Below are 12,997 nucleotides of genomic sequence, written 5' to 3' on the forward strand. Positions count from 1 at the left end.
CCCAGTGTCCCTCTGCGGATCCTTGTGCCCCCTCTGCTCCCGGGTCTCATCGCCTTCTCCAGGTCCCAGTGTCGCCCTCTCCCCAGGTCTCAGTGCCCGTACACAACATCCACTGCCCCTCTTCTTAAGTCCTAGACACCCCCTTACCTGGGACTACTGTGCCCACCTCAACTCCTGGTGCCCCTCTTCTGATTCTGCCCAAGTCCCTCTCCCCAGGTTCAAGTGCCCCATCCCATCTGAGACATCTTCCAGGGAAGAACCCTCACCCAACCCAACCCCGCCTAACCTAACCTCGCCCAACCCCACCGAATCTAACCCCACCCACCCCCACCGCTTCTCCTTCTTGTCGTCCCCGTACTCCCAGATCCACTCCAAGCGCGCCCCGCGCTGTGCGGTCCCCACCCTTCTCCATCGCCCTTTTAAGGGGCGGGGAGTGCGGGGGAGGCGGAGGGCGGGGCGGGTTCTCGCGCTCCCTGTGACGTGTGGGCTCCCGCCCCGCCCCTCCCGCTGGGGGCGTGGCCCAGCCCGTGACGCTGCCGCGAGCGCGGCGGCCGCGAGACACCAACATGGCGCCGGGCGGCGGGCGGCGGCGCGGAGGGTGCGGAGGGTGCGGAGCCGGAGGGGGCGGCGGGGCCGGGGGGTCCCGGGGGTCCCTTTCGTCCGCGGCGGCGGCGGCGGCGGCGTTGTCTCCTCCTCCGTTGCTGCCTCCGCTGCTGCTGCTGCTGGCGCTGCCCGGCGGGGCGGTGGCGGGGACGGAGGCGGACAGCATCATCCTGGGCATGAGGCTGGAGGAGAGCACGAAGCCGGCGGCGGGAGCTCCGGCCCGGGGGCCCATCCGTGTGACGGAAGGCAGCGAGGTGCTCCTCCGGCTCTACGGCTTGGGGCTGGGCCCCCGCACCGGGGAGCGGGTGGCCTTCGCCGAGCTGCGCCCGGCAGCCGCCAACGCTTCGGTGTCCAACGGCGTCTGCCCCGAGCGCTCCCAGGACCTGCTGGTCCGGCCCGGCCCGGCCGAAGCCCTCGACACCTCGGCCCTGCTCTGGGTCCGGGTCCAGCCGCTGAGGAAGGACGAGCAAGCCAAGACTTACGTTCTCTGCACCCAGCGGCGTCCCGGCCAGCCCTGGCTGCCCCACCAAGGTCCCGACGGGCGGATCGAGGTGTTGGAGGAGAAGAAGTCCCTGCTGCCTCTCTGGCTGCAGATCATCCTGATCGCCGGGCTGCTGGTGCTCTCGGGGATGTTCAGCGGCCTCAACCTGGGGCTGATGGCCCTGGACCCCATGGAGCTGCGCATCGTCCAGAACTGCGGCACCGACAAGGAGAAGCGCTACGCCCGGAAGATCGAGCCCATCCGCCGAAAGGGCAATTATTTGCTCTGCTCCTTGCTCCTGGGGAACGTGTTGGTCAACACCACCCTCACCATCCTCCTGGATGATCTCATCGGCTCCGGCATCGGCGCCGTCGTCGCCTCCACCATCGGCATCGTCATCTTCGGGGAGATCGTGCCCCAAGCCCTCTGCTCCCGCCACGGCCTGGCCGTGGGCGCCAACACCATCGTGGTCACCAAGTTCTTCATGCTGGTGACCTTCCCCCTCTCCTACCCCATCAGCAAGCTCCTCGACTGCATCCTGGGCCAGGAGATCGGCACCGTCTACAACCGGGAGAAGCTGGTGGAGATGCTGAAGGTGACGGAGCCCTACAACGACCTGGTGAGGGAAGAGCTCAACATGATCCAGGGAGCCTTGGAGCTCCGCACCAAGACGGTGGAGGACGTGATGACCCCGCTGCAGAACTGCTACATGATCAACAGAGATGCCATCCTGGACTTCAACACCATGTCAGAGATCATGGAGAGCGGCTTCACCCGCATCCCCGTCTACGAGGAGGAACGTTCCAACATCATGGACATCCTCTACGTCAAGGACTTGGCTTTCGTCGACCCCGACGACTGCACCCCTCTGAAAACCATCACCAAGTTCTACAACCACCCCATCCATTTTGTCTTCCACGACACCAAGCTGGACGCTATGCTGGAGGAGTTCAAAAAGGGTGAGGGGCTGGCGGGGGGGAGGGTCCCCGCTTTCCTTTCCTCCCCTCCCGGGCTGCCGGGAGCAAAACTCTGGGAGAGTTTGGAGCTGAGCTCCTGGGAGGTCTCCCGTGCCTCAGGAGGGGACAGGCTGTTTGGGGACATGCCACCAGGTCCCAGGGCTTCCGGGTTTGGTGTGTAGCGGGGCGGGAGATCCCCGGTGTTCCCGGTGGCTGAGCAGCCTCTGCCTGGCTCCAGCCTCAGGGAACGTTTGGGGAATGTGTCCTAGTTCCTTGGGTTTCATCCTCAACCCCGCAGGCCCTGGAATAACTGCTGGAAAATTGCTCCTTTCCCTTCCTGGAGCTTGGCTGCCTCCTCCTCCAGGCCCTGCCGAGGTGCTGGTGTCCATCCCTTCTTCTGCTCACCCTAAATCCACCAGTGGAAGGAGAAGGAGGAGGAGGAGGAGGGCTGATCCCACCAGGAGCAGCTGCCTGAGCTGCCAGGCAGGATTGGAGCTGTCTGAGGGGGCAGAGTGGCTCTGCCCAGGGATGCCAGGACAGCCTGGTGGCACCTGGACACGGCAGGGGATGGTTGGGGTTGTTTTGGAGAGAGGAATTATAGTGAGGTTCCAGAGCTGGAATCCTGGTTCTCCCTGGGGCTGGGAGCTGGGAGCTCTGCTGGGTGAGGCTGAGCAGCTCCTGTGGCTGGGGGGGCTCAGCTGGGTGCTGCCAAGGGACAACTTCCTTGGGGAATGCTTGGAAGTTTTGGTTAAGGATAATGAAAGGACTTGAGCATCTCTGCTGGGAAGAGAAACTGAGAAGTCTTGAGAAGAGAAGGCTGAGAGGGGATCTGGGAATGTTCTGAGGGGTGGGGGGCAAGAGGAAGGAAGGGACAATCTCTGTTCAGGGGTGCTCAGGACAAGGAAGAATGGGTTGGAGCTGGAAGATGGGAAGTTCCACCTCAAGATGAGGAGAAACTTGTGGAGTGTGAGGGTGAGGGAGCCCTGGGCCAGGCTGCCCAGAGAGGCTGTGGAGTCTCCTTCTCTGGAGCCTTCCCAAACCCTCCTGGATGTGTTCCTGTGGCCTGCCCTGGGGGATCCTGGAGGGATGGACTCCATCATCTCCAGAGGTCCCTTCCAACCCTGAGCATTCCATGGTTTTCCTTTGGTTCATCTCACCCCCAGCTCAAGCAGTACATGCAGAGCTTCTCTTCCTCACCCCTTTTTCCCAAAAATCCCAGAGGTGCAGCAGGGGAAGCCTCTTGCTGCCAGGGCTGGAGCTCTCCTGGCTGCTTCTCCAGCTTTCCCCACGGCCAATCCTGATTAAAGGATTTAAAGCTCTTGTTCTGCTTACAAACCTCCCCCCCTGCCCTCTATTCTTGGTTTTTCCATCTCCCCAGGTCAGGAATGGGGGATTTTTAGGGGGGGCTGCTTTCCAGCTCCCTCTCATCTCCCTCACCCCACTGCTGGGGACCTGGACTGGGAGCAGGGGACAGGATGAAAAGGGGAAAATAGCAAAAAACCCAAACAAAACCATCATCAGGCCATGGTTTAGGGGCTTCAGGGGGGGCTGTGCCCTTTGCTCCAAGCTTTGGGCTTTGCCAGCAGCCACTCCCCAGGGAGCAAAACCTCCTCCTGCCTCACTGCCTGGCCCCAATCCTGCCAGAAATCACCCCAAAATCACCCACATCTCACCCATCACCACCACCACCAATCCGTGGGTTCCCAACCCAAGGAACCGTTCTGGGGGGCTTCTCAACCCTTGTTTTGGAGCCTTTTTTTGGGGTCTGAAGTGCTTGAGCTTGGCTGGAGGAGCAGAAGAGGGGAGCTGTGGGGTGACCCTCCCTCAATTGGTGGTTTTTTTTTTTCAGGGTGCTGGGTGCTAAAATGAAATCCTAGGTGGTGTCAGGGCAGGGGTTTGGGGACACTGAGCAAGCCCCTTGCTGCCTGCCTGGGGGGAAGGGGGAGGTTTGAGGAGGGAGAAAGGGATTTTATTCCCAGGGGAGAGAGGGAATGTCACTGCCCTCTGTGCCTCAGTTTCCCCAGGCTAAGGAACTAGGATTCCTCAGGTGGCCTCTCAGTTCCTCTCCAAGGGGGATGTTTCTCCAAGGTGGAGATTTTCCTGGTGGTTGAGGGTGATTTGGGGATGAAACGTTGAGTTTTGGGCCGAATGTGGGTTCCTGAGCTGGTGGTTGGGATTTTAGGTGGTCCTGGAGAACCTGCAGGTAGGGCTGGGCAAGGGGGTGGTCGGATTTGAGGGGCTTGAAGGGCTTTTCCAACCAGAATGGTTCTGTGAGTTGTTAGATCCAGGCTGGGGAGATCTTCCTGCCACCCAGCACCTCCCAAGGCTGTGACTGGGACCCTTGGGGACGTTTGGGCTCTGGTGTCAGTTGTGGCCATTGTGTCTCCTCTGCTTCAGGACAGCCCCAGGTCACCCAGGAATAATTCAGAGAGGTGGTGGCTGTGTCACCCCCAAGGCTGCCCACAGCCCACGGGTGTTCTCCAGGTGGGTGCCAGGCTCTGGTGCCACGGTGTGGACTCCTCCAGGGACAGATCCCATCTCCTGTGACCTCCCCACACCCCTCAGAGGTGCCTTCAGCCTCCCGGGTGCTGCTGTCACAGCCTTAATTACTGTCATTACTCTGGGAAGTAATGAGTGCCCAGCCCAGGGGCTCGTTTAGGTTTTAAGTGGTTTATTGTTTCCTGTCGGGAAGGGCTGGTCCTGATGACACTTTTGGGTGCTGGGAGCCAGCAGTGGGGTTGGGGGATGATGTCCCTTGTGCCTGTCCCCAGGGAAGTCCCACCTGGCCATCGTGCAGAAGGTGAACAACGAAGGGGAGGGAGATCCCTTCTACGAGGTGCTGGGGCTGGTGACCCTGGAGGATGTCATCGAGGAGATCATCAAGTCAGAGATCCTGGATGAGTCAGATACATTCAGTAGGTTTGGGGATGGGTCCCTCTCCCCCCTCCTGGACGTGCTGGGGTCTCTCCAGCCCCTCCTGACACCCCTCTCCCCACAGCTGACAACCGCAGCAGGAAGAAGGTGGGTGACCAGAAGAACAAAAGGGACTTCTCAGCCTTCAAGGACCCCATCAATGAGCTGAAGGTGAAGGTGTCCCCACAGCTGCTGCTGGCTGCTCACCGCTTCCTCTCCACTGGTGAGTTGGGGTTTTGGGGGGTGGGGGAAGCCCCCCCACTGCTCCGGGCACCTGGTTGTGCCAGCACTGATGGATCCCTGCTGAGGAAGAATCATTCCAACCATCCCGTGTGTCTTGTCCCTTTGTCCTCTCCCAAAATGAGAAGGGATGGGGCTCAGGGATCCCTCTGATGCTCAGCAGATCCTTGTCCTGTTTCCCAGCTGGCACGAGTGTCCCCAAGGCTGAGGCTGGGGACCTAAGGCTGGTGGTGGGGCTGGATCCATGGGGTTCTGCTCCAGAAAGGTGTCATATCAATGGATGATATCATGGAATGGGTTGGAAGGGACCTTAAAGCTCATCCAGTTCCCTCTGCATGGGCAGGGACACCTCAATGTTGAGTTGATGGGTCCCAGCTTGATCCAAGGAACCACCCCGAGGGACAGAGGGAACACAGCTTCACCTGGGGGGAGGGAAGAGGGATGAGGACTGTGGTTCTGACCCCCTCTGCCCCTCTTGTCCTCTCAGAGGTGACACTTTTCACCCCCAACTACATCTCAGAGAAGATCCTGCTGCGGCTCCTCAAATACTCTGATGTCATCCAAGAGCTGAAGTTTGATGAGCAGAACAAGAAATGCCCAGAGCACTTCCTCTACTGCAAGAACAAGGCAGCTGATTACTTCATCCTCATCCTCCAGGTACCCGGGGATGGGACAGGCCCTGGGGGTGAACCAGCACCCCAGGAAGACCACGATGGAGCTGGGGGTCTCCCCCAGGGACACAGCTCCAACCCCTCTCTCCCTGGCAGGGCAAGGTGGAGGTGGAGGCAGGCAAGGAGTGCATGAAGTTTGAAGCAGGAGCCTTCTCCTACTATGGGGTGATGGCCCTGGGCTCCCCTCCTGGATCTGGTGAGTGCCCCACCAGTGCTCAGCCCCACACCTTGCTTTAGGGTCATTGGGGGGAATTTGGGAGTTCCTGGAGGCTCCCAGCTCCTGCTGGTGCTCCCTGAGCCATCCTGGGGGGCTGGCACCTCAGCAGGTGAAGGGTCTGTGCCCAATTTTGGGGTCACTGCTGAGTGATGACCCTCATGGCTTGGTTTGCCATCATGGGGTCTCCTCCCTTTGCCCTCCCCTTTGCTCGGAGGCTTCTCCTGTGTCCTGTGTGGCTGCAGGATGTGCCAAACCCTGCTGTGACCTCACTGCCTCGTCCTGTTGGGTGTCCCCACCCCATTTATGTGACACCAGGTGTTTTGTCCCCCATACTGGGCTGGCTACTCACCATCTGGTCCTGCTCCCTGGGCATGCAGGGTGGCCTCCATATCTCTGGTGGCTTCTCACCCCCCAGCCAAGTGTCTCCGGAGGACAAAATGTGGCTCCTGCCCCAGTGTGGGGCATTGCCAAGGTCTGGTGTCACCTGGTCCCACTTACAGTGTCACTAGGGTCCCACACACCTTGAAACTGCCCTGATTTGTCCCCTGGATTTAGTGGAGGAGCAGAGGGGTGGTGCTGGCTGTCCCCATGCTGGCCTGGTGGCTGTCCCCATGCCAGTCTGCTGGCTGTCCCTCCAACACTGGTCGAGTGGCTGTCCCCAGGCACTGGTGGCTGTCCCCACACCAGCCAGTGAAGAGGTGCCACTCTCCCAGCTGCTGCACATGGCTCTGGTGTCACCCCAACTTTCCAAGCACATCTCCAGGCCCTCCTTGTCCCCAGGAGCCCCACCTCATCCTTAACCCCATGCAGGGTGACTGATCCACCAGGCTCCTCAGGCTGGGACTGTCCCCTTGTCCTGGGTGCTCCGGAGCCATCCAGGTCCCCCCCCTGCAGGCCTCTCCTGGGGGGCTGGGGGTCTCTCAGGGCTCTCACCCCCTCTCTCCCTCCCTCCCATCCCCACAGAGATCCGTTCCCCATCCCACGTCAGCGGCCTCAACCGCTCCGCATCCCTCACCTGCCACGAGCGCTCGGACTCCGTCTCCTCCCCGGTCAGTGGCAGCACCAACCAGCTCAGCACCAGCACCAACCAGCTCAGCACCAGCACTGCTGCCCAGTACGTGGCCGACTTCAGCGTCCGGGCTCTCACCGACCTCCAGTTTGTCAAGGTGAGGGTGGTGACACCGGTGACACCAGGACAGGGAACTGCTTGGGAGAGTCCAGTGCAGAATCACAACCAGAGAATCAGGGAATGGTTTGGGTTGGAAGGGACCTTAAAACTGATCCAGTCCCAACCCCTGCATGGGCAGGGACCCCTCCTACAGCCCAGGGTGCTCCAAGCCCCATCCAACCTTCAACATTTCCAAGGATGGGGCAGCCACAGCTTCTCTGGGAAACCTGGGCCAGGGGCTCACTCACAGGAAAGAATTTTGTCCTCATGGAAACCTCAATCCAGCCTCAATCCCCCCTCTTCAAGTTTGAAACCATTTCCCCTTGATGGGGTGATGGTTGGACTCGATGATCCCAAGTGGGAACACATCCTGTGGGGTTTGATGTCTCAGAGATGGGGACTCCACCTTGAGTCCTGTGTCCAGTTCTGGGCCCCTCAGCTCAGGAAGGAGCTTGAGGTGCTGGAGCAGGTCCAGAGAAGAGCAAGGAGGCTGTGAAGGGATCCAGCAGAATTGCTGTGAGGAAGGGCTGAGGGAGCTGGGGGTGTTGAGGCTGGAGAAGAGGAGGCTCAGGGGAGACCTCATCACTCTCTACAACTCCCTGAAAGGAGGTTGGAGCCAGGGGGGGGTCGGGGAGGTATCAGTGGGATAAGAGGGCACGGACTAAAGAATTCTTCCCTAATATCCAACCTAAACCTCCCCTGGCAGAGCTGAAGCTCTGCCAGGGGAGGTTTAGGTTGGATATTAGGAAAGGATTCTTTGCAGAGAGGGTGATCAGACACTGGAATGCCCAGGGAAGTAGTGGATTCTCCATGTCTGGAGATCTTTCCAAAGAGCCTGGATGTGGCACTGAGTGCCATGGGCTGGGAACCACGGGGGGAGTGGATCAAGGGTTGGACTTGATGATCCCAGAGAGCTCCTGTCCAACCCAAATGATCCTGCAGTCACATTCACCTCTCTGGGCTTTCCTCTCAGGGTCACCACGTCCCCACAGCTCACATTCCACCTCACCATTCCCACATTTTCCCCCCTTTTCCCTCACGCAGATCACACGTCAGGAATACCAGAAGGGTCTGACTGCCTCCCGCATGGACAGTTGTCCCCAGTCCCCCGACAGCAACGCCTCCAAACCGGAGCCCTCTTTACCGGAGAAGCCGGAGCCGCCGGCTCCCGCTGACGAGACCACCAGCCTGCTGCACGAGAGGAACTGCTGGAGCAACCACAGCCCCCTGGAAAACGCCATCTGACCCCGGCCCCCCGGCACACACCTCGGTGCCACTTTTGGAGGGACCCTTTTTGTCCCCCCCCCTTTCTCCCCCTCCTTACCCCCCCGGTAAGGAACCTCTCGGCGTCTCTTCGGGGGAGCCCGCAGCCCCCCCCAGCCTCCGGTTGAGCCTGGAGAGGAGGGGGTGACAGCTGGGGGGGGGGTTGGGATCGGAGCCGGGATTTGCTGCTGTTGTTTTGGTTTTTTTGTTGGTTTTTTTTTTTGGTTTTTTTTCCCAGACTTGGCTTGTTTTTAATTAATTTAACTCGCCGCCCGCCGACGGCGTTCGTTCGGCTCAGGGAGCTTCAGGTCTCGGACGGCGCTTTTGGGGGGGGGGGTGATGGATGGGAGGGGGTTTGGGCTTCACCATGGCCTCCCCCCCACAACGGGCATCCCGACCCCTCCACGGTGTTTCTGGGGGGGTCTCCCCTTGCCCCCCGGGGGTGGTGGTGCCGTGGCTTTTCTCCCTGCTCCTTCCCCCCTTTTCCCGCTGGCCCGGGGCACCGTGGGGGGGGGAACGTGGGGGTGCACAGAGCTCAGGCTGAGGGGATGGGCTCAGGGGAGACCCCCACCCCAATCCCCTCGTCACCTCTGCCACCCGCTGGTGTCACAGCACGGCAGGGGGGGCCCCCCCGGTGGTTTCGGTGCCTTCCCCCCCCCCCAATCCCCCAGGCTGCGGGGTGACTCAGGGTATCCGGGACAAGGGGGGTCGGGGGGGCTTTGGGGTGCAGGGTCCGGCGTTTTGGGGTGGCACAAAGCTAGTGACCAAAGCTGTACAGGGAGGGAGGGGTCTGCGCCGGGGCCCCCCCTCAACCCCGGCACCGGGGGAGCCCCAAACCCCCCACACACACCCGGTGATCTCCACCAGGGAGCAGCGTCCCGGCTCCCAGGGGCTCAGGAGCTTCGTGCCCGGTTTGGGGTACGGAGGGGGAAGTGAGACCCCCAACCCCCCCAAAAATAAACAAGCACAAGTTCCCTGGGTGAACTCTGTAAGTTATTGGGAGAAGGTTAATTATTTTTCTTAATCACATCTCGACGATCAGGTCCTAGGTCCTTCCGTGGGAAGATGCTAGAAATAATAATAATAATAATTATTAATAATAATAATAATAATAATAAACCCAGACATAAAAAGAACCCTTTTTTTTATTAAATCTTCCTCTATGCAACCCCCACCCCCAACCCCCCCTCCTCAATCCAGCCTCCAGGAATTTGTATTTATTTTTTTTTGCATCAGGTTTGATTTGTATCTTTGGGGGGGAGGCCGGGACATGGGGGTACGGGGGGGGCCGGGCCTCCCCCTCCCGGTTGTGACCCCCCCACAAACACCCCCCCTGCCATGGTCCCGGTTGTTGGAACTGACTGTGGAATTGTCTCTGGTGGGGTTTTGGGGGGGGTTTTTGCTAGTTGGGTAATAAAATCTATATCTGTATTTCCGTCTGCTCCGTGATTCGGGGGGTGCGGGGGTACCGGGGGGGGGGGCACAAGGGGGGGGCTCTGGGAGGACGCGGCCCCTTTAAATCTGCCCCCGGGGTTGTTTACAGCGCGGCGGCGAAGCACCGCCCACCGAGAGGAGAGCGAGAGCTGATTGGTTGCGCTCTCTGAGGTAATGCGGCTGTTGATTGGTCGAGAGGAGGAGGGAGGTGCTGGGAGGCGGAGCGACAGGTAACGAGGCGGCCGCGGATTGGGTGGCAGGGAGGAGGGAGGGCGGGGCTTAGCGGAGCGGGAGGTGGCGACTGCGGGATGGCCGGTCCCGCACTGGTGCCCGCAGGGAGAGGGAGAGCGGGCAGCGGGCAGCAGCCCCGGGGCGGCACCGCAGCCACTTGGGGAGGGTTTTGGGGTGCGAGGCCTGAGGAGGCCCTGGAGCTGCTGGGAGGGCTGGAGCAGCTCTGGAGAGAGGGAGAGTTGGGGGTGTTGAGGCTGGAGAAGAGAAGGGAGCAATGGGGAGACCTTGGAGCAGCTTCCAGTGCCTGAAGGGGCTCCAGGAAAGCTGGGGAGGGACTGGGGACAAGGGCCTGGAGGGATGGGATGAGGGGAAAGGGTTTGAACTGAAAAACTGGAGATTTAGATGAAATCCTAGGAAGAAATTGTTTGGGGTGAGGGTGCTGAGCCCCTGGTTGTCCCCAGAAGCTGTGGCTGCCCCATCCCTGGAGGTGCTGAAGGACCCAGGTTGGGTGGGGCTTGGAGCACCCTGGGTGTGTCCTGGGCGTGTCCCTGGGTGTGTCCTGGGCGTGTCCCTGGGTGTGTCCCTGCACATGTCCCTGGGTGAGCTTTAAGGTCCCTTTAACCCAAACCAATCTGGAACTCAATGTCTGGCAGGTTCTGCCTCTCTCAGCGCTGTCCCCAGCGCTCCTGTCCCCACTGTCCACCCGGTGCCACCAGGACCGACAACCGCAGGGTGCATGAGGTGCTCCTGGTACCCCCCTGGCTGCTCCCCCCCTGCAGGCACTGGAGGGATGGGCTGGATCCATCCCCCAGGAGCCCGGCACTGCCTCACCCGGGCATTTTGTGGCGGTGCTGCATGGCACTTGCCCACTCCCTGCCCTCCCAGCCTCCAGGACCCCAAATCCAGCTGCATGACCCAGCAGCACCAAGCAAACCCCATCCCCAGGAGCCAGACCCTGCTCCTGAACCACCAGGCAGGGACCTGGCACGGTGACACTGCCCCAGCAGCCATGTCCAGCGGGGGGACACTCTGTTTCTTTTCTTTTTTTTTTTTCTTTTCTCCTTTCCTTCCCTTTCCCTTTCCCTTTACTTTCCTATTTCCTTTCTTATTCCTTTCCTTTCCTTTCCTTTCCTTTCCTTTCCTTTCCTTCCTTTCCTTTCCTTTCCTTTCCTTTCCTTTCCTTTCCTTTCCTTTCCTTTCCTTTCCTTTCCTTTCCTTTCCTTTCTTTTCCTTTTCCTTTTTGTTTCTTCTCTTTCTGGCTGGGTTGGAAGGGAGCTCAGAGCTCATCAAGTCCAACCCTTGATCCACTCCCCCCGTGGTTCCCAGCCCATGGCACTCAGTGCCACATCCAGGCTCTTTGGAAAGATCTCCAGACACGGAGAATCCACTCCTTCCCTGGGCAGCCCATTCCAATGCCTGATCACCCTCTCCAGAAAGAAATTCTTTCTCATCTCCAACCTAAACCTCCCCTGGCACAACTTGAGACCCTGCCCTCTTGTCTTGCTGAGAGTTGCCTGGGAAAAGAGCCCAACCCCCCCCTGGCTCCAACCTCCTTTCAGGGAGTTGCAGAGAGTGATGAGGTCTCCCCTGAGCCTCCTCTTCTCCTTTGGGACCGGGCACCCGCACCACACGGGGCCTCCTGGTTCACAAACCACGACTTCTCCTGGTTTTAGTGTTTGTCTTTTGTTTTGTTTTCTTTATAGCCAATAAATATCACTGTAACAAAGGCTGGCAGCTGACAAACACCAGTGTGCCCCCTGCCCACCCCGGGCAGGGACAGAGCTGCTGGGAGCCATCGCTCTGCCGATCCATCAAATCCAGGCTCGGGGGGCTCCATGTCGCCCCCTCCGTCCCTCCTGTCCTCGCCGTGTCCCCCTCAGGTGGCCAGCAGGTCCCTCACGGCCGGGTGTGCCACATCGCGGGGCAGCCGTCCCTTGGCGTCGGGCAGGGCAGCCAGGGCCGGGCTGTGCCGCAGGAGCAAGGAGCAGAGCTCGCCGTGGCCTCGCTCGGCCGCCTGCGGGTGACACCTCTTGTCACAGGGAGGGGACACCCGGCCGGGGGACGCCCCAAGCCGTGTCACCCACCTTGTGCAGGCTGGTGTGACCGTCCCCGTCGGCGGCAGCCGGGTCAGCGCCGTGGGCCAGCAGGAGCCGTGCCACGGCCAGGTGGCCGCAGTAGCTGGCGCGGTGCAGGGGGGTGGCCCCGCCGGGGGTGCGGGCATCGCAGCGAGCCCCCCGCCCCAGCAGCAGCCGGCAGACCCCCAGGTGCCCGTTGCGGCTGGCGTAGTGCTGGGGAGGGGGGGACACACACAGGCAGGGGGTGGGCAGGGGGACTGGGACCCCCAAACCTACCCCCCACACACACACACTCCTCAAACAGTCCCAGCCCCCCCGTACCAGCGCCGTGTACCCCGCCAGGTCGGGCTGGCTGGGCTCCCCACGCCGCTCCAGCAGCTCCAGCACCCGCCGCTCGTCCCCGTCCCTCGCCGCCGCCCAGATCCCTGCGGGGGAGCGGGGAAGCGGCGGTGTCAGGCGGGGGAACGGAGGGAGCCCAAGCCCTGCCCTCAGCACCCTCAGCACCCCGACCCCTTCGCACCCCTCTCAAAGTCCATCTCTGGCAGGCTCTGGTGGGCGCTGGGCACCGCCACCCGCCCCGGGCAGCAGGGACCGGGGGGACAACGGTGCCCATCGGCCATGGGCAGCGAGGGGAAGGGGCCGAGCGGCGACGGAGAGAGACGAGCGGGGCCGAGGGGAGCCGGAAAGGGAGCCGGAAAGGGAGCCGAAGGGATCCGGGCGGAGCCGATGTGATGCGAGCAGAGCC

At 61.1% G+C, this 12,997-nt stretch overlaps 2 protein-coding genes across 2 annotated transcripts; one reads left to right on the plus strand and one right to left on the minus strand.

Annotated features, from left to right (window-relative positions):
• The first annotated feature begins 566 nt into the window (after positions 1–566).
• CNNM4 (cyclin and CBS domain divalent metal cation transport mediator 4) lies at positions 567–8,694 on the plus strand. Its single transcript, XM_030463938.1, has 7 exons — positions 567–2,043; positions 4,812–4,955; positions 5,039–5,176; positions 5,681–5,850; positions 5,961–6,060; positions 7,045–7,247; positions 8,294–8,694. Exons 1-7 carry the CDS (start codon positions 567–569, stop codon positions 8,492–8,494), a joined length of 2,433 nt encoding a protein of 810 aa, XP_030319798.1. The 3' UTR covers positions 8,495–8,694.
• A 3,150-nt stretch (positions 8,695–11,844) lies between these two features.
• Positions 11,845–12,977, minus strand: ANKRD39 (ankyrin repeat domain 39). Its single transcript, XM_030464089.1, has 4 exons — positions 12,773–12,977; positions 12,574–12,677; positions 12,262–12,465; positions 11,845–12,191 (listed from the first exon to the last, which is right to left on the minus strand). Exons 1-4 carry the CDS (start codon positions 12,870–12,872, stop codon positions 12,054–12,056), a joined length of 546 nt encoding a protein of 181 aa, XP_030319949.1. The 5' UTR covers positions 12,873–12,977; the 3' UTR covers positions 11,845–12,053.
• Between the last annotated feature and the right edge of the window lie 20 nt (positions 12,978–12,997).

Source organism: Calypte anna, chromosome 22 (assembly GCF_003957555.1).
Source record: "Calypte anna isolate BGI_N300 chromosome 22, bCalAnn1_v1.p, whole genome shotgun sequence".
Lineage (NCBI taxonomy): Eukaryota > Metazoa > Chordata > Aves > Apodiformes > Trochilidae > Calypte > Calypte anna.

Excerpts from the sequence above, each read along its gene's own strand:
- ANKRD39 (XM_030464089.1), bottom strand. The coding sequence starts at position 12,872 with ATGGCCGATGGGCACCGTTGTCCCCCCGGTCCCTGCTGCCCGGGGCGG. Across the intron at positions 12,678-12,772 it reads AGAGATGGACTTTGAGAGGG|GGATCTGGGCGGCGGCGAGG; the intron begins GTGCGAAGGGGT and ends GCTCCCCCGCAG. Across the intron at positions 12,466-12,573 it reads TGGCGGGGTACACGGCGCTG|CACTACGCCAGCCGCAACGG; the intron begins GTACGGGGGGGC and ends CCCCCTCCCCAG.
- CNNM4 (XM_030463938.1), top strand. The coding sequence starts at position 567 with ATGGCGCCGGGCGGCGGGCGGCGGCGCGGAGGGTGCGGAGGGTGCGGA. Across the intron at positions 2,044-4,811 it reads GCTGGAGGAGTTCAAAAAGG|GGAAGTCCCACCTGGCCATC; the intron begins GTGAGGGGCTGG and ends GCCTGTCCCCAG. Across the intron at positions 7,248-8,293 it reads CCGACCTCCAGTTTGTCAAG|ATCACACGTCAGGAATACCA; the intron begins GTGAGGGTGGTG and ends TCCCTCACGCAG.